At 39.4% G+C, this 25,466-nt stretch overlaps 1 protein-coding gene across 2 annotated transcripts in view; it reads right to left on the bottom strand.

The window, feature by feature from the left end:
* Positions 1-25,466, bottom strand: part of ATG2B (autophagy related 2B) — a 516,631-nt gene that overhangs the window by 241,055 nt on the left and 250,110 nt on the right. For both annotated transcript variants that reach the window (XM_053697497.1, XM_053697498.1), the window contains exons 23-25: positions 21,371-21,451; positions 13,295-13,401; positions 13,101-13,193 (exon numbers count right to left, since the gene is read on the bottom strand). In XM_053697497.1, the coding sequence (XP_053553472.1) occupies positions 13,101-13,193; positions 13,295-13,401; positions 21,371-21,451 (281 nt within the window). The remainder of the gene's footprint in view (positions 1-13,100; positions 13,194-13,294; positions 13,402-21,370; positions 21,452-25,466) is intronic.

The following is a 25,466-nucleotide window of genomic DNA, read 5'->3' as shown; positions in this document are numbered from 1 at the left end:
AGACAATAGCCAACAGAAACAGAACCTTCCAGCATAACAGTTTAATGTCAACAGTATGAATGGGTTCAAACAGAGCCTGCTGCAACACACAAAGTACAAGATTGAAACTGCAAGGTGGAGCCACCCTTCGAAACACAGGCCTGATCCTAGTCAGGGCCTTAACAAAGGATTGCACATCCGGAAGCTCAGCTAATCTCCTGTGCAGTAACACTGACAGGGCCGATATCTGTCTCTTCAGGGAACTAGCAGAGAGACCCTTTTCCAGCCCATCCTGAAGAAAAGATAAAATTCTGGCAACATTAACCTTATGCCATGAAAAACTACGCTCCTCACACCAGTGTAAGTCCACCACACTTTATGATAGATGCGACGAGTAACTGGCTTACGAGCTTGAATCAAAGTGTCAATGACACTCTGCGAAAACCTCTCTTGGTTAAGACTAAGCGTTTAATCTCCACACAGTAAACCTAAGAGAATCTAGATTTTGATGTAGGAAGGGACCCTGTAGTAGCAGGTCCCTGCGTCAGGGTAACCTCCATGGAGGAGATGAGGACACCCCCACTAGATCCGAGAACCAAGTCCTTCGTGACCAGGATGGAGAAAACAGGATCACTGAGGCTTGCTCCTGTTTGATCCGAGTCACCACATGGGGGAGAAGAGGTATACGAGTCTGAACCTCCAAGGAACCGCCAGAGTATCTATTAGTTCTGCTTGAGGATCCCTCGATCTCGACCCATACCTGGGTAGTTTTAGACAGGAGGCCATAAGGTCTATCTCCGACGTCCCCCATCTGCTACATATCTCTGCTAATACCTCGGCTGGAGAGACCATTCCTCCAGGTGAAAGGATTGCCTGCTGAGGAAGTCTGCTTCCCAGTTGTCCACACCCGGAATGTGGATATCTGACAGCATGCAGTTGTAGGTCTCCGCCCATTCTAAGATCTGAGAAATCTCCCTCATCGCTATCCCATCCCTGATGGTTGATGTAGGCTACCGAAATTATATTGACTGATTGGAATCTGATAAACTGGGACGAACCGAGAAGGGGCCACACCTTCAGCGCATTGAAGATTGCTCGAAGTTCCAATATATTGATCGGCAAAGTGGACTCCTCCTGAGTCCACAGACCCTGTGCCCTTCTGGCACCCCAGCTGGAAAGACTGGCGTCCGTAGTCACAATCTCCCAGGAAGGTCTCAAGAAGCACATGCCTTGGGACAGGTGATCTTGACAGAGCCACCAAGAGAGCAAATCTCTTGACAGGCTGTCTAGTACTATCTGTTGTGACAGGTCGGAATGGTCGCCGTTCTATTGTCTCAGCATGCATAGCTGTAAGGGTATGATGTCCATACAAGACACCATGAGTCCAATCACCTCCATACACTGGGCCACCGAAGGTCTCAAGGAGGCCAAGGCATGATGTTCTTAGCTTGCAAAATCTCTGATCTCGATCTTCATGGACAGGAAATTTACTCTTGTATTTGGAGTAAGAGAACAGTTTTCCAAGTTTATCTTCCATCCATGTGACCGAAGAAGACTTAGAAGAAATTCAAAGAGCTCTCTTGCTAGACGAAAAGATGGTGCCTGTACCAAGATATCATCCAGGTAAGGTGCTACTGCAATACCTTGTGTTCTGGCAACTGCTAGAAGAGCCCCCTGAACCTTTGTAAATATTCTTGGAGCAGTAGCTAAGCCCAACGGCAGAGCTATGAACTGGAAGTGCTGGTCCAGAAATGCAAACCTCAGGAACTGAAAATGTTCCTTGTGTGTCAAAACATGAAGGTATGCATCCTTCAGGTCATCATAAACTGCTCTTCCTGAACCAGGGGAAGGATAGATCTTATTGTCTCCATCTTTAAGAAGGGGACGCTTGGAAATTAATTTAGTCCAGAATTGGGCGAAAAGTTCTCTCCTTTTTGGGAACCACGAAGAGGTTTGAATAAAACCCCAGACCTCTTTATGATGCAGGCACCGGGACAATAGCTCCTAAAGAGACTAGATCCTGTACGCAACCTAAAAAGGCAGTCCTCTTCTCTTGTCTTGTAGACAGTCTGGAGAGTAGGTATCTGCCCTGGGCAGATGAGATTTGAATCCTATCTGGTATCCCTGATATATGACCTCCAGAACCCAAGGGTCCTGAACATCCTGAAACTAGGCATCTGAGAAAAGTGACATTCTGCCCCTACTCGATTCAATCCCGGATCGGGGCCGCCCCTTCATGCCGATTTGTTATTAGCGGCTTCTTTGTCTGTTTGGACTTGTTCCAGGACTGAGCCGGCTTCCAAGTACTCTTGGGCTGCTCGGGCTTGGATGAGAATTGAGATTGTTGGGACTTATCCGAAAGAAAGGAACGAAAAATCGAGGACCCTTAGATCTGTTCTTCTTATCCTGTGGTAGGAAAGCTCCTTTCCCTCCAGTAACTGTGGAAATGATGGAGTCCAGACCCGGTCTGAATAAGAACGTCCCCTTGAAAGGAAGAGAAAGCAACCTGGATTTAGAAGTCATATCTGCAGACCAAGCACTTCAACCAGAGAGCCCGGCAGCTATCACCGCAAAACCTGAGGCATTTGCGTTCAGGCGTATAATTTGCATATTCTCATCACAGATGAAGCAACTCTTTTTTTTTATTGAGATTCAATTTAAGGCATACAAAGCTGAAATGTCAGTTCAGAGTATACAGAGAAGTAATTTCAGTACATTTAATCAATAAAAAACTTAAACAAGAGAAACATAGCATAGTTACAAGACATTTGTAGAATTAGAGTATGTGGTTTATACCTATCAAACTATAGGCCTTCTAAATGGACTATGAGGCCACTCTTGGACCTCTCATTGTTAAAGGAAATATATTAAGCTAAGGAAGGCTATTTGAAACTGTAAGAGACCACTCTTGGGTCTCAATCGGTGAATCTTAGTTTTTTAGTTTTAAGGGAAGGGTTTATCAATTACCACTATGGTTAAATGTACATTTAAAAGTTTGAGGATATAGAACATACTTGAGATATATTTTCCCTGGTTTACTAAGATATGGGGGGGGGGAGCAGCAGCAATGCAGGAGGCTCATTGCTCATTATAGATAATTCAGTATCTTAAACATAGATAAGATATAGAAAATTAACTAGGATTTGTTAGACAAAACAGATATTTGAAGTTTAATAAATGTTCCTATTGAGGGTATTCAAACTTATGGGATCTATGTTAGCAAAACATGATGAACCTTAAGACTAAAGCCATAATACATGTAGGATTAAACGACTGATATAGACACAAGACGACGCAATATTAATTCCTACATTGGAGTATAATATGTCCACTCTTGTCGTCCCGGCCGCAGACAGCTCGAGAGGGACCCTTCACAACAGAGTAGGATAAAGTATAAGTATTATATGGCTAATATGGTATAATATCTAATATCTAGCTAGAAAAAAAACTACTATCCTTCTTATCGCAATAGACAAACATTGCATAATAAACAAACATATAAATTATAACTTACCCCAAATTGTTATCGTCGGTTGCAGTTAACAGGAGAATTATATGCATAGTAACTATAGGACGTAAGAGCTATAAGTATTACATAGGATCATAAGTGTATTATTTTCATACAGACTCACATCCAGCTTTAAGTTATACAAAACATTTAAACCAATCAATATCTAAGTAAAAGAGACTAAATAACCTCAAATCTAGAATGTTTGAGCGTAGAAATAGTTTGGGCATAGCTCAAGATAAACAAATAATTCACCTCTTAATTAGGTAGAGTATATAGAGACACACATTAAATATAAGCAGTGCATGAGAGTATTTTTTTTTTAGCAATAAGGCACATATACTAAGCATAGTAACAGCTTGTATAACTATAAGTGGGTGAGGATCTATGAAATGTATATATAGCATCTGCTAAAACTATATATAAATATGGCACATAATTAGCTGTACATTAAATATAGCTTATGGAACCAAATAGCGGTCTGCTAGTTTAATTATTTAGTTGTAGGAGTAAGCAACTCTTAATGCCTTAATTCTCTCCTGAATATCTTCGAGGGGAGATTCCACCTCAATAAGTTAAGACAGAGAGTCGCACCGATATGTAGCTGCTCCCGCCACCGTGGCTACTGTTGCCGCAGGTTGGAATAAAAATCCTGTGTGTTGGAGCATTCTCCTCAGGATGGTTTCCAACTTCTTGTCCATAGGCTCTCTAAAAGAAGAAATATCCTCCAGGGGGATAGCGGTACGCTTAGCTAGCATTGAAATGGCGCCATCCACCATAGGGATGGAACCCCACAATTCTATTTGAGAGTCAGAGACCAGGAACAACTTCTTAAAAGTTGCTGAGGGAGAAAAGGAAGTTCTGATTCTTTCCCATTCGTTAATAACAATGTTCGCCATACGAACTGGTACAAGAAAAGTTTGTGGCACCTTCCTGTCCTCGTGATGTGAAAGGTGTGGGGAAATAGTGCGCTGGTTTAAATAAAGTATCAGACCCCTTACAGTGTATTAGATCCTTCAATCTAAAAAGTATTAAGCCGTAAAAGAAGATTTTGTAAGGGCGCTATTAGCTGAAGATACTTGTGTGAAATAATTATTATTTACAATATCTGTGATAATTATCTATAATAAGTATCTAGTGATTAGGTGTACAGTAAATCAAAACAGCTTCTATCAAAAGTAGAATAATTTATTTGATAACAATAATATTTAAAATTTTAAAATTTAGAGACGTCTCTAGCACAATTTGTTAGACATAAAAATAATACTCATTGGTACTTCATGAGAAATATTAGTTTGCTGTTTATTAGTATTTTTAGTCACAGTGGATCTACTGGTGTGTGACTGAGCAATTTCTAAAATCTCTCATGAATTTTTTGGAGTTCAAAGGATTGCAAATTAACATCTATTAAAACAGCAATTTAAAATAACACATAACAACTTGATAAACTTTTGTGTAGAAAATGGAGCTTGAGAAAGGGCTGTGCATAAAAGGAGAATCTGATGTACTTATGTCTCTATATCAGAATAGATCAGTCCTTAGGCTGTTTTTGTATCACAGCGTACTTTCAAAGATACTTTTTATGTCCATATGTATGAACCAAAAGAGAGTCCAATAATCGTATACTGATATTAGCCTTAAATTACAATTTGTAGCTCCCATACAAATTTGTACCTTATCGTGTGCGTGAGCAACAACAGGGTATCCTATGCGTCCTGTGGCTCAGTTCTTCTGGCAGTGTCCTCGTGTTGTCGGCGTCTGACGTCACACCCGATGTATGGGGGCTCGACTTGCGCCTGCCAATCACTGCTTGGCGGATCGTTAGTGTACAATGTTTCTTCTTGTATCCAGTATTTTGTACTTCTCAAGTGCCGGTCAGTGGAAATGTGTATTAAAGATGGATTCACCTGCCCTTAGTGCTGTTTGCACGCAGGTTCAGATAACACTTGTCTTTGGTATCCTACGGTAGCGGTCAACCCGGGTTGGTCCAAGCGGCTCAAGAAATAGTGGAGTCAGATATACAGTCTTATACTTCTACGCGTTTCACTCCCTCCAGGAGCTTTATCAAGAATGATTTAGACTGCTTAACTCCTCTCTTTAATAGGTGTCTCTTGTTTCCTATTGGTTCATCGTGAACCATTGTTAAGGTGGTATGATTTGTTTTATTGCACCAGCCTCTTTATACATGGCTCCATTAATTTGCTTCTAGAGATTAACATTAAGCTTAGTATAAATTTAACCAAACATTTTACAGATAATACGAAAATAGTGAAAAATACTAATAAGGTGCAGAAGTGCGAAGGATATATTTAAGGTGCAGAAGTGCGAAAGATACCTTTAGTTGAGGGTTAGTTATTACGTTATGGTAGCTAAGGTTTATATTTCTCTAATCAAGAAGAAATGGTGAGATGTCGAGCTCTGAATTTAGGCCTTTGGGGAATAGCGTATCATATTTGAAAATATACTCTGCTTCTTTTAGAAGCAACTTTTTCTGTATGTCCCCACCTCTCCAATGTTTTTCTATTTTATAAATGCCCCAATATAACAAGTCCTTTGTATTACCCTTGTGTATGGTTTTAAAATGTTTATAGAGATGTGTGTCATCTGTTTTATTCTCTATATTATTAAGATGTTCCCTGATTCTGTCTCTCAAAGTTCTCTTGGTTTCTCCAAAATAGAATAGATTGCAGGTGCATTTTAGGACATAAATGATTCCTTTATGTGAGCATCTTATGAGTTCTTTAATTAGTAAGATATTATCAGGACCTCCTATCTGAATTTTATTGGATTTATTGCTGTGTCTACATGATTTACATGAGTAACATGGAAAAAAACCTGTTAGCTTTTGTCCATGAAGATCTTTTTGTATTAGTTTTTTGTTTTTAGATTTTCTTAATTCACTGGGTGCAAGAGCTGATTTTAAGTTACTTGCTTTTTTAAAGACAAAGCTGGGGTTATCTGTTACTTTTTCTCCCAGGATATTATCCTCCTTAATGAGGTGCCAGTGTCTTTTTACAATTTTTTTCACCATATTATGGTCAGTATGGTAATCAGTTATAAAAGGGATTTTTATTTTATTGTCGTCTGTATTTATTTTTTCTTTGTATACTAGTAGTGATTCTCTATTGGTGTTTTTTGCCCTTTCTAATGCTTTTTTGGTATGTGTTGTATTGTAACCTCTTGAGTTGAATCTTTCAATTAATGTTCCTGCCTGGTCCTCAAAATCTGTCATCCTAGAACAGTTTTTTCGTACTCTGAGACACTGCCCTATTGGTATATTATCTTTCCAGGCGTCCAGATGACAACTTTTGGCATGCAGGTAGTTGTTACAGTCAACTTTTTTAAAATGTGTTTTAGTCTCTAACTTATTATCCAGTACCATAATTTCCAAATCCAAAAATGTAATAGACTCTTTGCTTTGGTTATGTGTGAAATTTAAACCAAAATTATTTTGGTTCATTTTTTCAAACATTTTAATTAGATCAGTTTCTGGCCCTCTCCAAATTATTATAAGGTCATCAATATATCTTTTATAGAGTACAAGGTTTGCACCATAGCCGCCGGATCCGAAGAAACTTTCTTCCCAAAGACCCATAAAAAGATTGGCGTAGCTAGGTGCAAACCTTGTACCCATTGCCGTTCCTTCTATTTGGAGATAGAACTTATTATTGAAGGAGAAATAATTGTTCTCTAGGATGAATTTAATGCTCATCAGAATGAATTCCTTGTGTATTTCTGGCATATCTGTGTCTTTTGTCAGATAGTGTTTAATTGCCTCCAACCCCTTTTTGTGGTCTATTACTGTATACAGTGACGTTACGTCACAGGTGGCCAGATACATATCATCTTCCCACTGAAAAATATTTAGTATGTTAAGTACTTGAGTTGAGTCCCTCAGATAGGAACTTAAATTTGTTACATATTTTTGTAGATATCCATCCACATATCTAGAAAGATTGGAGGAGATGGAATCGATCCCTGATATGATGGGCCTACCAGGGGGGTCAATAAGGCTCTTGTGAATTTTTGGTAGAAAGTAAAAGATCGGTATTCTTGGATTTTGTGGAGTAAGATATTGAAATTCTTTTTCATTTAATACACCTGATCTTTTACCTTCTACCAACAATGCGTTTAGTGTTTGTGTAAATTTATTTGTAGGATTAAGATCTGGATCTTAATCCTACAAATAAATTTACACAAACACTAAACGCATTGTTGGTAGAAGGTAAAAGATCAGGTGTATTAAATGAAAAAGAATTTCAATATCTTACTCCACAAAATCCAAGAATACCGATCTTTTACTTTCTACCAAAAATTCACAAGAGCCTTATTGACCCCCCTGGTAGGCCCATCATATCAGGGATCGATTCCATCTCCTCCAATCTTTCTAGATATGTGGATGGATATCTACAAAAATATGTAACAAATTTAAGTTCCTATCTGAGGGACTCAACTCAAGTACTTAACATACTAAATATTTTTCAGTGGGAAGATGATATGTATCTGGCCACCTGTGACGTAACGTCACTGTATACAGTAATAGACCACAAAAAGGGGTTGGAGGCAATTAAACACTATCTGACAAAAGACACAGATATGCCAGAAATACACAAGGAATTCATTCTGATGAGCATTAAATTCATCCTAGAGAACAATTATTTCTCCTTCAATAATAAGTTCTATCTCCAAATAGAAGGAACGGCAATGGGTACAAGGTTTGCACCTAGCTACGCCAATCTTTTTATGGGTCTTTGGGAAGAAAGTTTCTTCGGATCCGGCGGCTATGGTGCAAACCTTGTACTCTATAAAAGATATATTGATGACCTTATAATAATTTGGAGAGGGCCAGAAACTGATCTAATTAAAATGTTTGAAAAAATGAACCAAAATAATTTTGGTTTAAATTTCACACATAACCAAAGCAAAGAGTCTATTACATTTTTGGATTTGGAAATTATGGTACTGGATAATAAGTTAGAGACTAAAACACATTTTAAAAAAGTTGACTGTAACAACTACCTGCATGCCAAAAGTTGTCATCTGGACGCCTGGAAAGATAATATACCAATAGGGCAGTGTCTCAGAGTACGAAAAAACTGTTCTAGGATGACAGATTTTGAGGACCAGGCAGGAACATTAATTGAAAGATTCAACTCAAGAGGTTACAATACAACACATACCAAAAAAGCATTAGAAAGGGCAAAAAACACCAATAGAGAATCACTACTAGTATACAAAGAAAAAATAAATACAGACGACAATAAAATAAAAATCCCTTTTATAACTGATTACCATACTGACCATAATATGGTGAAAAAAATTGTAAAAAGACACTGGCACCTCATTAAGGAGGATAATATCCTGGGAGAAAAAGTAACAGATAACCCCAGCTTTGTCTTTAAAAAAGCAAGTAACTTAAAATCAGCTCTTGCACCCAGTGAATTAAGAAAATCTAAAAACAAAAAACTAATACAAAAAGATCTTCATGGACAAAAGCTAACAGGTTTTTTTCCATGTTACTCATGTAAATCATGTAGACACAGCAATAAATCCAATAAAATTCAGATAGGAGGTCCTGATAATATCTTACTAATTAAAGAACTCATAAGATGCTCACATAAAGGAATCATTTATGTCCTAAAATGCACCTGCAATCTATTCTATTTTGGAGAAACCAAGAGAACTTTGAGAGACAGAATCAGGGAACATCTTAATAATATAGAGAATAAAACAGATGACACACATCTCTATAAACATTTTAAAACCATACACAAGGGTAATACAAAGGACTTGTTATATTGGGGCATTTATAAAATAGAAAAACATTGGAGAGGTGGGGACATACAGAAAAAGTTGCTTCTAAAAGAAGCAGAGTATATTTTCAAATATGATACGCTATTCCCCAAAGGCCTAAATTCAGAGCTCGACATCTCACCATTTCTTCTTGATTAGAGAAATATAAACCTTAGCTACCATAACGTAATAACTAACCCTCAACTAAAGGTATCTTTCGCACTTCTGCACCTTAAATATATCCTTCGCACTTCTGCACCTTATTAGTATTTTTCACTATTTTCGTATTATCTGTAAAATGTTTGGTTAAATTTATACTAAGCTTAATGTTAATCTCTAGAAGCAAATTAATGGAGCCATGTATAAAGAGGCTGGTGCAATAAAACAAATCATACCACCTTAACAATGGTTCACGATGAACCAATAGGAAACAAGAGACACCTATTAAAGAGAGGAGTTAAGCAGTCTAAATCATTCTTGATAAAGCTCCTGGAGGGAGTGAAACGCGTAGAAGTATAAGACTGTATATCTGACTCCACTATTTCTTGAGCCGCTTGGACCAACCCGGGTTGACCGCTACCGTAGGATACCAAAGACAAGTGTTATCTGAACCTGCGTGCAAACAGCACTAAGGGCAGGTGAATCCATCTTTAATACACATTTCCACTGACCGGCACTTGAGAAGTACAAAATACTGGATACAAGAAGAAACATTGTACACTAACGATCCGCCAAGCAGTGATTGGCAGGCGCAAGTCGAGCCCCCATACATCGGGTGTGACGTCAGACGCCGACAACACGAGGACACTGCCAGAAGAACTGAGCCACAGGACGCATAGGATACCCTGTTGTTGCTCACGCACACGATAAGGTACAAATTTGTATGGGAGCTACAAATTGTAATTTAAGGCTAATATCAGTATACGATTATTGGACTCTCTTTTGGTTCATACATATGGACATAAAAAGTATCTTTGAAAGTACGCTGTGATACAAAAACAGCCTAAGGACTGATCTATTCTGATATAGAGACATAAGTACATCAGATTCTCCTTTTATGCACAGCCCTTTCTCAAGCTCCATTTTCTACACAAAAGTTTATCAAGTTGTTATGTGTTATTTTAAATTGCTGTTTTAATAGATGTTAATTTGCAATCCTTTGAACTCCAAAAAATTCATGAGAGATTTTAGAAATTGCTCAGTCACACACCAGTAGATCCACTGTGACTAAAAATACTAATAAACAGCAAACTAATATTTCTCATGAAGTACCAATGAGTATTATTTTTATGTCTAACAAATTGTGCTAGAGACGTCTCTAAATTTTAAAATTTTAAATATTATTGTTATCAAATAAATTATTCTACTTTTGATAGAAGCTGTTTTGATTTACTGTACACCTAATCACTAGATACTTATTATAGATAATTATCACAGATATTGTAAATAATAATTATTTCACACAAGTATCTTCAGCTAATAGCGCCCTTACAAAATCTTCTTTTACGACCTTCCTGTCCTCATAAACCCTGTCTTAGGTTCCTCAGGGAGCTTAGCCTCTGGAACCTCTATAGTAGACAGGACCTCCTTTAATAAAAATCGCAAATGTTCAATTTAAAATCTATTGGAAGGTACTTCCGCCGGAGGGGACTTAGTAACAGAAGTCTCAGCCTCAGAAAGTTCACCCTCTGACGCTACAGAGGTTAACTCATCCTCAGGTAGCTGAGACATACTAAGTCGGGAGAACTGTCTTTAACCTTTCTCTTACATTTCCGAGAGATATGTAGGCCACTAAGAGCCGCAGACACCGCCGATTGAAAAAGGCCCCCTCCAGAGAAATAGCTGTGCCGCGGGGAACTGCACGTGAAGCAATTTGGGTAGACAGGGCAGAAATCTCTCTGGTCGTAGAATCCTGAGAGATTGATGGCTCAGAGGTACTAATTGCGCTATGGGTATTAGCAGACTTAGCACCCTTCTTAGATTTCAAGTGCTTAGGCAATTGAAACAAAATTGAGCAGGCGGGCAAACCACAGCCTCCTCACAATATAAACAGGTATTATTAATCACTACAGAAGGAATGGAATCCTCTAACGTATTATCAGAATCCTCCATAGTTTGGTATGTAATCCCACAGATGGAATAAAAAAAAAAGTTACAAAAAACAAAGCGTTTTTAATATAAAAGGCACCTTTACATATCCCAATGGCTGGGGCACTCACCACCTCTGAGACCCAAACAAATTATCAGGAAAAAGCTCTCTCAGGAGTGCTGTCTGCAACAGGATTGCAAGGAAGTGAAAGAGACCGCACCGAGTCAAGTGGTGTACAGGACAGGACTTCCCCTTCTATGCAAAAGAGTGTTAAGCTAATATGAGCTGCGCAACACTCAAAATCGAAAGTGAAACCTGTTTGTTCCAAAACCAAAAGCACACAGTCTTATGAGCCCAAACCTAATGCAGTTCATAGAAATCCCCATTACTGTTCCCAATAGTCTCCGTAAAGGAGATATTAACCCCTGATCTTACTGAGGTATAAAGGAGAGTCACACTGTGACCCTACCCTATACAGTAGTCCCTGCTATAGTAATAAAGTGGACTAACCCTCCAGGATCCATACTGTGGAAAAGATACAGTCTCTCAAGTGTGAAAGCCTTGTAGCAACGCTTCTGACAGGAACTTGAGTAAATAAAAGCAAGCAGTGAAACTCGTCAACACCGATTGCTCAGGACTTGTTAGCTAACAGTTTGGATGGCTTTGCAGAAAAACTTTCCCTGCATCTCCAGACTTTCATAAATACTCTCACTGAGAGGTTTATATCATTACTTCAAACTCCAGTCCTCTCTTTTCAAGGGAACAAACCCATTATAGGACTTATCAGAATCTTCTGACACTTCTCTTCCACCTCCTCTAGTGACGAGAGGCAAAGAATGACTGGGAGGATAGGGGAAGTGGGAGGGATATTTAAGCCTTTGGCTGGGGTGTCTTTGCCTCCTCCTGGTGGCCAGGTGTTGTATTTCCCAACAGTAAGGGATGAAGTTGTAAACTCTCCCTGCCTTATGGAAAGAAAAGATCTGCACTTTAAGTTTATGCTCTCTATAATAAAGCATAAAATTCCAGTCCCAGTAACAGATAACTCCATGAACTATCACAATACATTATTAGGAAACATTAAGCTATACATTTCTTTTATAAACCAAATTTACACAGTCATTTCAGGTGCTGCATTTGGCAACATAAAGGAATAGTCAAGTCAAAATTGAACTTTGATGATTCAGTTAGAGCACGTAATCATTTTAAGCAACTTTCTAATTTACTCCTATTATCAATGTGTCTTCGTTCTCTTGGTATCTTTATTTGAAAAAGCAAAAATGTACATTTAGGAGCCAGCCCATTTTTGGTTCAGCTCCTGGTTAGCACATGCTGATTGGTGACTACATTTAGACACCAATCAGCAAGCGCTGCCCAGGTGCTGAACCTAAAATGTGCCAGCTCCTAAGCTTACATTTTTGCTTTTTCAAATAAAGATACCAATAAAATGAAGAATAATTGATCATATGCGTAAATTAGAAAGTTGCTTAAATTTGCCTGCTCTATCTCAATCGTGAAAGTTTAACTTTGACTAGACTATTCCTTTAATCAATGGAATCATCACTTTATACTAATTTATTGCACATTGAGTTTGATCAGTGTACAGATGCTGACTTTACATAACAATGTAATATTCATATGCATCATTATCTCTATGTGTCTTAATATAAGTTATATTACATTGAAATATCTCATCCCTAGATATACCCCATATATAAAAAAATATATATTTACCGAAGGCTAGAAGATGATTTGTCCAGGGCCACACTGCATGAGATACTGAAGGTTTCTACCGTAAGGAGCGCTCTCAGAGGCAAGTAAAGAGGCCTACAAATAAAACACAAGTACCAATCATGCACTTTGGTAAGTGTCCTTGCTATATCTTGTTAGAAGTGTTTAAAAAGGAAGCAGCACACACTTTACATTACCTGTAATCCAGGACACAACTCCATAGGTGAACATGGAAAGTTGTTATTGACGCTGGTGGACAATAACCCAAGACTGGCTCATCCAGTATATTGAGAAAATGTAAAATCTATATTTTAAGGAAAAAAGTGTTAAAGAAATCACAAAATAATACTTCTCAAATTGATTGAAAGGGACAGTCTAGTCAAAAATAAACTTTCGAGATTCAGATAGGGCATGTAATTTCAAACAACTTTCCAATTCCCTTTTATCATCAAATTTGCTTTGTTCTCTTGGTATTCTTAGTTGCAAGCTAAATCAAGGTAGGCTCATATGCTAATTTCTAAGCCATTAAAGGCCCCCTTTTATCTGAATGCATTTGACAGTTTTTTCACAGCTAGATTATGTGTGCCTTGTAGATAACATTGTGCTCACGCCCGTGGAGTTACTTATGAGAGGGCACTGATTGGCTAACATGCAAGTCTGTCAAAAGAACTGAAATAAGGGGGCGGTCTGTAGAGGTTTAGATACAAAGTAATCACAGGCGGTAAAAAAGGAAATTTTGCTTACCTGATAAATTGATTTCTTCTATGATACGACGAGTCCACGGATTCATCCTTTACTTGTGGGATATTATCCTCCTGCTAACAGGAAGTGGCAAAGAGCACCACAGCAGAGCTGTCTATATAGCTACTCCCTTGACTCCACCCCCCAGTCATTCGACCGAAGGTATAGGAAGAAAAAGGAGAAACTAAAAGGTGCAGAGGTGACTGAAGTTTTAAACCAAAAAATATAATCTGTCTTAAATTGACAGCGCGGGCGGATGAACAGGAGGGACAAGACAGATACCTAAACAGAAGGCACCACTGCTTGAAGAACTTTTCTTCCAAAAACAGCCTCAGAAGAAGCAAAAGTATCAAATTTGGAAAATTTGTAAAAGGTATGAAGGGAAGACCAAGTCGCAGCCTTACAAATCTGTTCAAGAGAAGCATTGTTTTTAAAAGCCCATGTGGAAGCCACCGCTCTAGTAGAATGAGCTGTAATTCTTTCAGGAGGCTGCTGTCCAGCAGTCTGTATGCCAAACGGATGATGCTTTTCAACCAAAAAGAAAGAGAGGTAGCCGTAGCTTTTTGACCTCTACGCTTTCCAGAATAGACAACAAACAGAGAAGATGTTTGACGGAAATCCTTCAAAGCACAAACCACATCTAAGTTATGTAACAGACGCTCCTTCTTAGAAGAAGGGTTAGGACACAGAGAAGGAACAACAATTTCCTGATTATTATTCTTATTTGAAACAACCTTAGGAAGGAATCCAGGTTTAGTGCGCAAAACCACCTTATCAGAATGGAATATAAGATAAGGCGAGTCGCATTGTAACGCAGATAGCTCAGAAACTCTTCGAGCAGAAGAGATAGCAACTAAAAACAGAACTTTCCAAGATAGAAGTTTAATATCTATGGAATGCATGGGTTCAAACGGAACCCCTTGAAGAACATTAAGAACTAAATTCAAACTCCATGGTGGAGCAACAGGTTTAAACACAGGCTTAATTCTAACCAAAGCCTGACAAAACAACTGAACGTCTTGGACATCTGCCAGATGCTTGTGTAGTAAGAGTGACAAAGCAGAAATCTGTCCCTTTAAGGAACTAGCTGATAACACCTTCTCCAATCCTTCTTGGAGAAAGGACAAAATCCTAGGAATCCTGATCTTACTCCATAAGTAGCCTTTGGATTCGCACCAATAAAGATATTTACGCCATATCTTATGACAAATTTTCCTAGTGACAGGCTTCCGAGCCTGAACCAAGGTATCAATGACCGACTCAGAGAATCCCCGCTTAGATAGAATTAAGTGTTCAATCTCCAGGCAGTCAGCTGCAGAGAAACTAGATTTGGATGTTGGAACGGACCCTGAATGAGAAGGTCCTGTCTCAGTGGCAGTTTCCACGGTGGCAGAGATGACATTTCCACCAGGTCTGCATACCAAGTCCTGCATGGCCCACGTAGGCGCTATCAATATTACCGAAGCCCTCTCCTGTTTGATTCTTGCAATCAGACGAGGTAGAAGAGGAAAAGGAGGAAACACATAAGCCAGGTTGAACGACCAGGGTACTTCTAGAGCATCTATCAGTACCGCTTGAGGATCCCTTGATCTGGACCCGTAACAAGGAAGTTTGGCATTCTGACGAGATGCCATCAGATCCAATTCCGGTGTGTCCCATCGATTAATCAATTTTGCAAACACCTCCGGATGGAGTTCCCACTCCCCCGGATGAAAAGTCTGACGACTTAGAAAATCCGCTTCCCAGTTGTCCACTCCTGGGATATATATTGCTGATAGATGGCAAGAGTGAGTCTCTAGCGATGATTTTGGAAACCTCTATCATCGCTAGAGAACTCTTTGTTCCCCCTTGATGATTGATATATGCTACAGTCACGATATTGTCTGACTGCAACCTTATGAATTTGGCCGAAGCGAGCTGAGGCCACGCTAGAAGCACGTTGAATATAGCCCTCAGATCCAGAATATTTATTGGTGGTAGTAAGGACTCCTCCTGAGTCCAAACACCCTGAGCCTTCAGGGAATTCCAGACTGCACCCCAGCCCAAGAGGCTGGCGTCCGTCGTCACTATGACCCATGCTGGCCTGCGGAAGCACATTCCCTGGGACAGATGATCCTGTGACAACCACCAAAGAAGAGAGTCTCTGGTCTTTAGATCCAGATTTATCCGTGGAGATAAATCCGCATAATCCCCATTCCACTCTCTGAGCATGCACAGCTGCAGTGGTCTGAGATGTAAGCGAGCAAATGGAACTATGTCCATTGCAGCTACCATTAGTCCAATTACCTCCATACACTGAGCCATTAATGGCCGAGGAATGGAATGAAGTGCCCGGCAAGTGGTTAAGATCTTTGATTTTCTGATCTCCGTTAGAAAAATCTTCATGTCTACCGAGTCTATCAGAGTTCCCAGGAATGGATCTCTTGTCAGAGGAACAAGTGAACTCTTTTATGTTCACCTTCCACCCGTGAGTTCTTAGAAAAGCCAACACGATGTCCGTGTGAGATTTGGCTAGATGGTAAGTTGACGCCTGAATCAAAATATCGTCCAGATAGGGCGCCACTGCTATGCCAGGCGGCCTTAGAACCGCCAGAAGGGACCCTAGCATCTTTGTGAAAACTCTGGAAGCTGTGGCCAACCCGAAAGTAAAGGCCACAAACTGGTAATGTTTGTCCTGGAGGGCGAACCTGAGGAACTGGTGATGATCTTTATGGATAGGAATGTGAAGATACGCATCCTTCAAATCCACGGTGGTCATATATTGACCCTCCTGGATCATTGGTAAAATTGTTCGTATGGTCTCCATCTTGAAAGATGGGACCCTGAGAAATTTGTTTAGAGTTTTGAGATCTAAAATCGGTCTGAAGGTTCCCTCTTTTTTGGGAACATGAACAGACTGGAGTAAAACCCCTGCCCTTGTTCTACTTTTGGAACTGGGCAGATTACACCCATGGTATATAGGTCTTCTACACAGCGTAATAACGCCTCTCTTTTTGTCTGGTTTACAGACAAACGTGAAAGATGAAATCTCCCCCTGGGGAGAGAATCTTTGAATTCTAGACGATACCCCTAGGTCACAATTTCTAAAGCCCAGGAATCCTGAACGTCTCTTGCCCAAGCCTGAGCGAAGAGAGAAAGTCTGCCCCCTACTATATCCGGTCCCGGATCGGGGGGCTGCCCCTTCATGCTGTCTTGATAGCAGCAGCGGGCTTCTTGGCCCGTTTACCTTTAATCCAGGTCTGGTTAGGTCTCCAGACTGACTTGGATTGAGCAAAGTTCCCCTCCTGCTTGGAGGCGGATGAGGAAGTAGAGGGACAGCCGAAAATTATTCTGTTTGGTCCTCATTTTAACCGTCTTGTCCTGAGGAAGGGCATGACCTTTACCTCCAGTAATGTCAGAAATTATCTCCTTTAGTTCAGGCCCATATAGGGTCTTACCCTTAAAGGGAATAGCTAAAAGCTTGGATTTAGATGACACATCAGCAGACCATGACTTAAGCCATAACGCTCTACGCGCATAAATGGCAAAGCCTGCATTCTTAGCCGCTAATTTAGTCATTTGGAAAGCGGCATCTGTAATAAAAGAATTTGCTAGCTTGAGAGCCTTAATTCTATCCAAAATATCATCTAATGGGGTCTCAACCTTAAGAGACTCCTCTAGAGCCTCAAACCAAAAAGCTGCTGCAGTAGTTACTGGAACAATGCACGCTATAGGTTGCAGAAGAAAACCCTGATGAATAAAGAACTTCTTTAGAAGCCCTTCTAATTTTTTATCCATAGGATCTTTGAAAGCACAACTGTCCTCAATAGGCATAGTTGTACGCTTAGCCAGGATAGAAATAGCTCCCTCCACCTTGGGGACCGTCTGCCACGAGTCCCGAATGGTGTCAGATATGGGAAACATTTTCTTAAAAGTAGGAGGGGGAGAGAACGGAATGCCTGGTCTATCCCACTCCTTAGTAACAATGTCCGAAATTCTTCTAGGGACTGGAAAAACATTAGTGTAAGTAGGGACCTCTAGATATTTATCCATTTTACACAGTTTCTCTGGCGGGATAACAATAGGGTCACAATCATCCAGAGTCGCTAAAACCTCCCTGAGTAACAAGCGGAGGTGTTCAAGCTTAAACTTAAAGGCCGTCACATCTGAGTCTGTTTGAGGGAACATCTTTCTTGAATCAGAAAGCTATCCCTCAGACAGCAATTCCCCCACCCCCAAATCAGAACACTGTGAGGGTACTTTAAAGATGACCAATAAAGCATCAGAGGGCTCAGCATTTACTCTAATACCGGACCTACTGCGCTTACCCTGTAAACCAGGCAGTTTGGAAAATACCTCTGTAAGGGTAGTAGACATAACTGCAGCCATATCTTGCAGGGTAAAAGAATTAGACGCACTAGAAAAACTTGGCGTTGCTTGGGCGGGCGTTAAAGGTTGTGACACTTGGGGAGAAGAAGATGGCATAACCTGATTCTCTTCTGACTGAGAATCATCCTGAGACATACTTTTATCAGCTAAAATATGTTCTTTGCAATGTAAGGCCCTTTCAGTACATGAGGGGCACATTTGAAGTGGGGGTTCCACAATGGCTTCTAAACACATAGAACATTGGCTTTCCTCAATGTCAGACATGTTAAAACAGGCTAGTAATGACCACAAACAGGCTTGAAAACACTTTATTTTGTGAAAAAAATAACAATCTGAAAAAACGGTACTGCGCCTTTAAGAGAAAAAAAGCATACAATTTTTCCAAAACTGCTTTAAAATGATAAAATTATCTCAATTTTATGATAAATGTATCCCAACTTATCAGCTAAGATTGCCCCACAAGGAAAGGAATACTTAACCCTTAAGAACAAAAAATGTTATATCAAAAACGTTATAGTTAAACAAAAACACCCCCTGCACCTCGCTACAGCCCTGCTGTGGCGCCTACCTGCCCTCAGGGGTCTGAAAATCGGATTAACCCTTCGATTAGGCCCAAACTTTCATGAAAGGCCCACGGGAGTTGGAGCATGCTGCTTGCATGGGAAAAAGTGAGGCGCGAAAATAGGCCCCGCCCATCTAACTCGATGTCTCACAGCCTTAACAATAACCGCAACAGAGCGGTCTAAAACCTAGCCATGTGGGTTCATATACCCATCTAAGTGAAGCCATGTGTAGCCTCCATTGTTAAAATAAAGTCAAAACGTTTGCCACAAAAAACTTTATTTTAACTCCAAACATAATAACGTTTGCCCACAAACATCCTGTCATCAGTGTCAACCATTTTTTATAGCCCAACATACAGGTCCAGTAATACCCCTCTCTATACATTAGGATTACTGCTTACCCTTTCCCTCATGGGGATACTGTCAGCCAATTCTGAAATAACACAGTCTCTCCAGAAAAAAAATGACTGAACATACCTCAATGCTTGTAGCATAAAAAACGTTCCTCACACTGAAGTTTCTTAAGTACTCCTCAGCCATTCTGTGGGAACTACTCTGGATCTAAGTAACAACTGCTAAGATCATTAGTCTCCAGGCAGAAGTCTTCATCCATCTGCTGCCTGGGAAAAAATAGCACTCACCGGTACCATTTAAAATAAAAAAGTCTTGCTTGAAGAAAATAAAAATTAACATTTTATCACCTCTTTCACTTTACCCTTCCTATTACTTAGAGTAGGCAAAGAGAATGACTGGGGGGTGGAGTCAAGGGAGGAGCTATATAGACAGCTCTGATGTGGTGCTCTTTGCCACTTCCTGTTAGCAGGAGGATAATATCCCACAAGTAAAGGTTGAATCCGTGGACTCGTCGTACCTTATAAAAGAAAGTGTATTAATATAACTGTGTTGGATATGCAAAACTAGGGAATGGGTAATAAAGGGATTATCTATTTTTTTAAACAATCCCAATTTGGGGTAGACTTTCCCTTTAATAAGTGAAGTATACACAAAGCACAGTTTTTATACTGCCTGGAATGACAGAGTAGTTTCCAATCAATGCATTTAATGGGTTTAAAGGGACATGAAACCCAACATTTTTATTTCATGATTCAGACAGAGAATACAATAATAAAAATGTTACCAATTTCCTTTTATTATCAAATTTGCTTAATTCTCGTGTTATTCTTGGTTGAAGAGATATCTAGATAGGTAGCGTGCACATGTTTGGAGCACTACATGACAGGAAATAGTGCTGCCATCTTGTGCTAACGTATAAAATTATTCCAAAACTGCTGCCATATAGTACTAGACAGGTGCACACTGCTGAACTTTCCTTGCTGCTTTTTAACATAGGATAACAAGAACATTAGATAATAGAAGTAGATAAGAACGTTGTTTAAAACTGTATGTTCTATCTGAATCCCGAAAGAAAATTGTGGGGCTTTATGTTCCTTTAAGCAACATAAAAGTCCAAAAGGCAGCAGCTCTGTTCAATAATATTTATTTGTTTAACCTTTTAACGCCGTTATGCCGTTCTATTCCGTCATATTTACACTGGGCTTTAAAGCCGTTATGACGGAATAGAACGTCATAACAAACGGCTGTCCTGAAGCCTTCTGTGCTTCAAGGACTTGATCGCGGTCTGGAGGGCGTTCCTAGGGTTGTAGGGACGCCCCCCAGATGCGATCCAATAATTGAAATCTCGCGATCGTATGCACGATCGCGTAGTTTCAATTTGTCAACATCGGAACAGGTGTTCCGATGTAGACACTTTAACCCTGTCATGAAAGGGTTAATACAACAACAAAAACTAAACAAATAAATATACTGCCTTGTGGACTTTTATGATTTTATGGGCCGAGAATATGGGACGTTTGGCACTAGTGTTGAATACTTCTGCCTCCTTTAAAGTGAATGTAAATTTTCATAAATCAGTGATTGTTTTTTAAAAATACTATTAAAAACAGGGGCACTATCATTCATCAAAGTTTACATGGCAGCGTATTTTTACAAATACTTACCTTTCTCTTCACCAAAGCTGGATCTGCTTCTTCCTGCTGTACTTTCCCTGCAATGATGAAACCGGCTTCCTCCAATCACGGCGTGGCCTCACGAGATGGACGCTCTGAGGGGGAAGCCATGATTGGAGGAAGCCGGTTTTGTCATTGGTGACTTAAGGACAGAGGAATTGTGGGCGGGAGATCGGAGATCCGGCTTTACTGAAGAAAAAGGTATTTGTAAAAATACGCTGCAATGTAAACTTTCATAAATGAAAGTGACCTGTTTTTAATAGTATTTTTAAAAAACGGGCACCGATTCATGAAAGTTTACATTCACTTTAAGCAACATAAACAGGTTTGTGTATCATTTACGTCAACAGCTTTATGCTAAATGTGTCACAGTAGTACTGACAGATATGGAGTGTCTTTATAAAAGAGTTATGGCAACTTATTCTAGCGCACTTTAAAACGTTTGAAGTAGAAACTTCTAAGGGACATTTAGACTATACAGTTCTAATGGCATTTAACAGATGTACAGACAAATTTCCTTTTGCCAAAACAGACAAAACCATTAATACTTTGCAGTGCATTTTACAGAAATGACCTGTTCATGCCAGGCAAGTTCGGATGGCAATACTCGGTGTTGAAGAGTAGCTCCACGTAATCCCACAGCAACAAGGAACTCCTAAAGATAAAAGAAAAAAAAAAGTTCAGAAAAAATTAAAAAGGGACATGAAACTCCAAAAAATTATTTTGTGATTCAGAGAAATTGTTTAAATTTGCTTCTATTATCAGATTTGATTCACTCCCTTTGTTGAAGAGATGCCTAAGTAGGTGTCTAGAGCAATACAACAAGTAGTGCTGCCATCTAGTGTTCATGCAAATGGATAACATTCTCATCAAACAATACCAATACAACAAAGAGAATTTGATAATAGAAGTAAATTAGAAAGTTATTTACAATTATTAATCTATCTGAATTATGGAAAAAAAATGGGGTTCCATGTCCCTTTAAAGTGAAGGTAAACTTGAAAGCTCTCTGTGCTGGTGAGATTATAAAAAAATGCTCTCCAGTCCTTCTATTTCCCTGGTGGAATGATCTAAAGCCATTTTTTACACTGAAAACAAGGTGTCTCGCTTAGGGGCGTGTACTGCATTTTCATATAAAAAGTGCACAATAAAATGTGTATTTTAAACATCATACAAAACAAATATTTGAACCATTCACACAAAAATAAGCAGGTAACAATTGTATTGTTAAGGTGCATCAAAAATCGTAACAAAATTCTTCACCAAAAAAGCGTATTTTAACAAAAACATACAATTTTTGTATACAGGAATAAATTGTATTAAATATGCACAGCGTAAATCGTAATTTTAGTACACTGGATGTGCAAAAAATCACACTGAAAATTGTACTTATAAATACAAAATGCAAAGTAATTGTTTTTTGTAAAATGGGCTGAACATGAACAAATATGAAATTCTCTCTAATCCCAGATTAATTCTGTAAAGATTTTTGCACTGCAGATTCTCATAGTTTTTTCTTGCCAGCTGAAAGGTGGGGAACTTTTCTCAAAACACTATGAATACTTAATACCCCAATAGAAAAACACATGTATACGAAAATAACATAATTTATGTAAGAACTTACCTGATAAATTCATTTCTTTCATATTAGCAAGAGTCCATGAGCTAGTGACGTATGGGATATACATTCCTACCAGGAGGAGCAAAGTTTCCCAAACCTCAAAATGCCTATAAATACACCCCTCACCACACCCACAAATCAGTTTAACAAATAGCCAAGAAGTGGGGTGATAAGAAAAAAGTGCGAAAGCATAAAAAATAAGGAATTGGAATAACTGTGCTTTATACAAAAAAATCAAAACCACCACAAAAAAGGGTGGGCCTCATGGACTCTTGCTAATATGAAAGAAATGAATTTATCAGGTAAGTTCTTACATAAATTATGTTTTCTTTCATGTAATTAGCAAGAGTCCATGAGCTAGTGACGTATGGGATAATGACTACCCAAGATGTGGATCTGTCCACGCAAGAGTCACTAGAGAGGGAGGGATAAAATAAAGACAGCCAATTCCTGCTGAAAATAATCCACACCCAAAATAAAGTTTAAATGAAAACATAAGCAGAAGATTCAAACTGAAACAGCTGCTATGTACTTTTCTACCAAAAACTGCTTCAGAAGAAGAAAACACATCAAAATGGTAGAATTTAGAAAAAGTATGCAAAGAAGACCAAGTTGCTGCTTTGTAAATTTGATCAACCGAAGCTTCATTCCTAAACGCCCAGGAAGTAGAAACTGACCTAGTAGAATGAGCTGTAATCCTCTGAGGCGGAGTTTTACCCGACTCAACATAGGCATGATGAATTAAAGATTTCAACCAAGATGCCAAAGAAATGGCAGAAGCTTTCTGGCCTTTTCTAGAACCGGAAAAGATGAAAAATAGACTAGAAGTCTTTCGGAAAGTCTTAGTAGCTTCAACATAATATTTCAAAGCTCTAACAACATCCAAAGAATGCAATGATTTCTCCTTAGAATTCTTAGGATTAGGGCATAATGAAGGAACTACAATTTCTCTACTAATGTTGTTGGAATTCACAACCTTAGGTAAAAAATTCAAAAGAAGTTCGCAACACTGCCTTATCCTGATAAAAAATCAGAAAAGGAGACTCACAAGAAAGAGCAGACAATTCAGAGACTCTTCTGGCAGAAGAGATGGCCAAAAGGAACAAAACTTTCCAAGAAAGTAATTTAATGTCCAATGAATGCATAGGTTCAAACGGAGGAGCTTGAAGAGCCCCCAGAACCAAATTCAAACTCCAAGGAGGAGAAATTGACTCAATGACAGGTTTAATACGAACCAAGGCTTGTACAAAACAATGAATATCAGGAAGATTAGCAATCTTTCTGTGAAAAAGAACAGAAAGAGCAGAGATTTGACCTTTCAAGGAACTTGCGGACAAACCTTTATCTAAACCATCCTGAAGAAACTGTAAAATTCTCAAATTCTAAAAGAATGCCAGGAAAAATGATGAGAAAGACACCAAGAAATATGTCTTCCAGACTCTATAATATATCTCTCTAGATACAGAATTACGAGCCTGTAACATAGTATTAATCACAGAGTCAGAGAAACCTCTTTGACAAAGAATCAAGCGTTCAATCTCCATACCTTTAAATTTAAGGATTTGAGATCCTGATGGAAAAAAGGACCTTGCGACAGAAGGTCTGGTCTTAACGGAAGAGTCCACGGTTGGCAAGAGGCCATCCGGACAAAATCCGCATACCAAAACCTGTGAGGCCATGCTGGAGCTACCAGCAGAACAAACGAGCATTCCTTCAGAATCGTGGAGATTACTCTTGGAAGAAGAACAAGAGGCGGAAAGATATAGGCAGGATGATACTTCTAAGGAAGTGATAATGCATCCACTGCCTCCGCCTGAGGATCCCGGGATCTGGACAGATACCTGGGAAGTTTCTTGTTTAGATGAGAAGCCATCAGATCTATTTCTGGAAGTTCCCACATTTGAACAATCTAAAGAAATACCTCTGGGTGAAGAGACCATTCGCCCGGATGCAACGTTTGGCGACTGAGATAATCCGCTTCCCAATTGTCTATACCTGGGATATGAACCGCAGAGATTAGACAGGAGCTGGATTCCGCCCAAACCAGAATTCGAGATACTTCTTTCATAGCCAGAGGACTGTGAGTCCCTCCTTGATGATTGATTTATGCCACAGTTGTGACATTGTCTGTCTGAAAACAAATGAACGATTCTCTCTTCAGAAGAGGCCAAGACTGAAGAGCTCTGAAAAATTGCACGGAGTTCCAAAATATTGATCGGTAATCTCACCTCCTGAGATTCCCAAACCCCTTGTGCTGTCAGAGACCCCCACACAGCTCCCCAACCTGTAAGACTTGCATCTGTTGAAATTACAGTCCAGGTCGGAAGAACAAAAGAAGCCCCCTGAACTAAACGATGGTGATCTGTCCACCACGTCAGAGAGTGTCGTACAATCGGTTTTAAAGATATTAATTGAGATATCTTTGTGTAATCCCTGCACCACTGGTTCAGCATACAGAGCTGAAGAGGCCGCATGTGAAAACGAGCAAAGGGGATCGCGTCCGATGCCGCAGTCATAAGACCTAGAATTTCCATGCATAAGGCTACCGAAGGGAAAGATTGTGACTGAAGGTTTCGACAAGCTGATATCAACTTTAGATGTCTCATGTCTATCAAAGATAGAGTCATGGATACTGAATCTATCTGAAAACCTAAAAAGGTTACCTAAGTCTGAGGAATCAATTAACTTTTTGGTAAATTGATCCTCCAACCATGATGTTGAAGAAACAACACAAGTCGATTCGAATGAGATTCTGCTAAATATGAAGACTGAGCAAGTACCAAGATATCGTCCAAATAAGGAATACCACAATACCCTGTTCTCTGATTACAGACAGAAGGGCACCGAGAACCTTCATAAAAAATTCTTGGAGCTGTAGCTAGGCCAAACGGCAGAGCCACAAACTGGTAATGCTTGTCTAGGAAAGAGAATCTCAGAAACTGATAGTGATCTGGATGAATCGGAATATGCAGATATGCATCCTGTAAAACTATAGTAGACATATAATGCCCTTGTTGAACAAAAGGCAGGATAGTCCTCACAGTTACCA

Source organism: Bombina bombina, chromosome 1 (assembly GCF_027579735.1).
Source record: "Bombina bombina isolate aBomBom1 chromosome 1, aBomBom1.pri, whole genome shotgun sequence".
NCBI lineage: Eukaryota > Metazoa > Chordata > Amphibia > Anura > Bombinatoridae > Bombina > Bombina bombina.
This window is presented reverse-complemented; position numbering and strand designations above follow the sequence as displayed.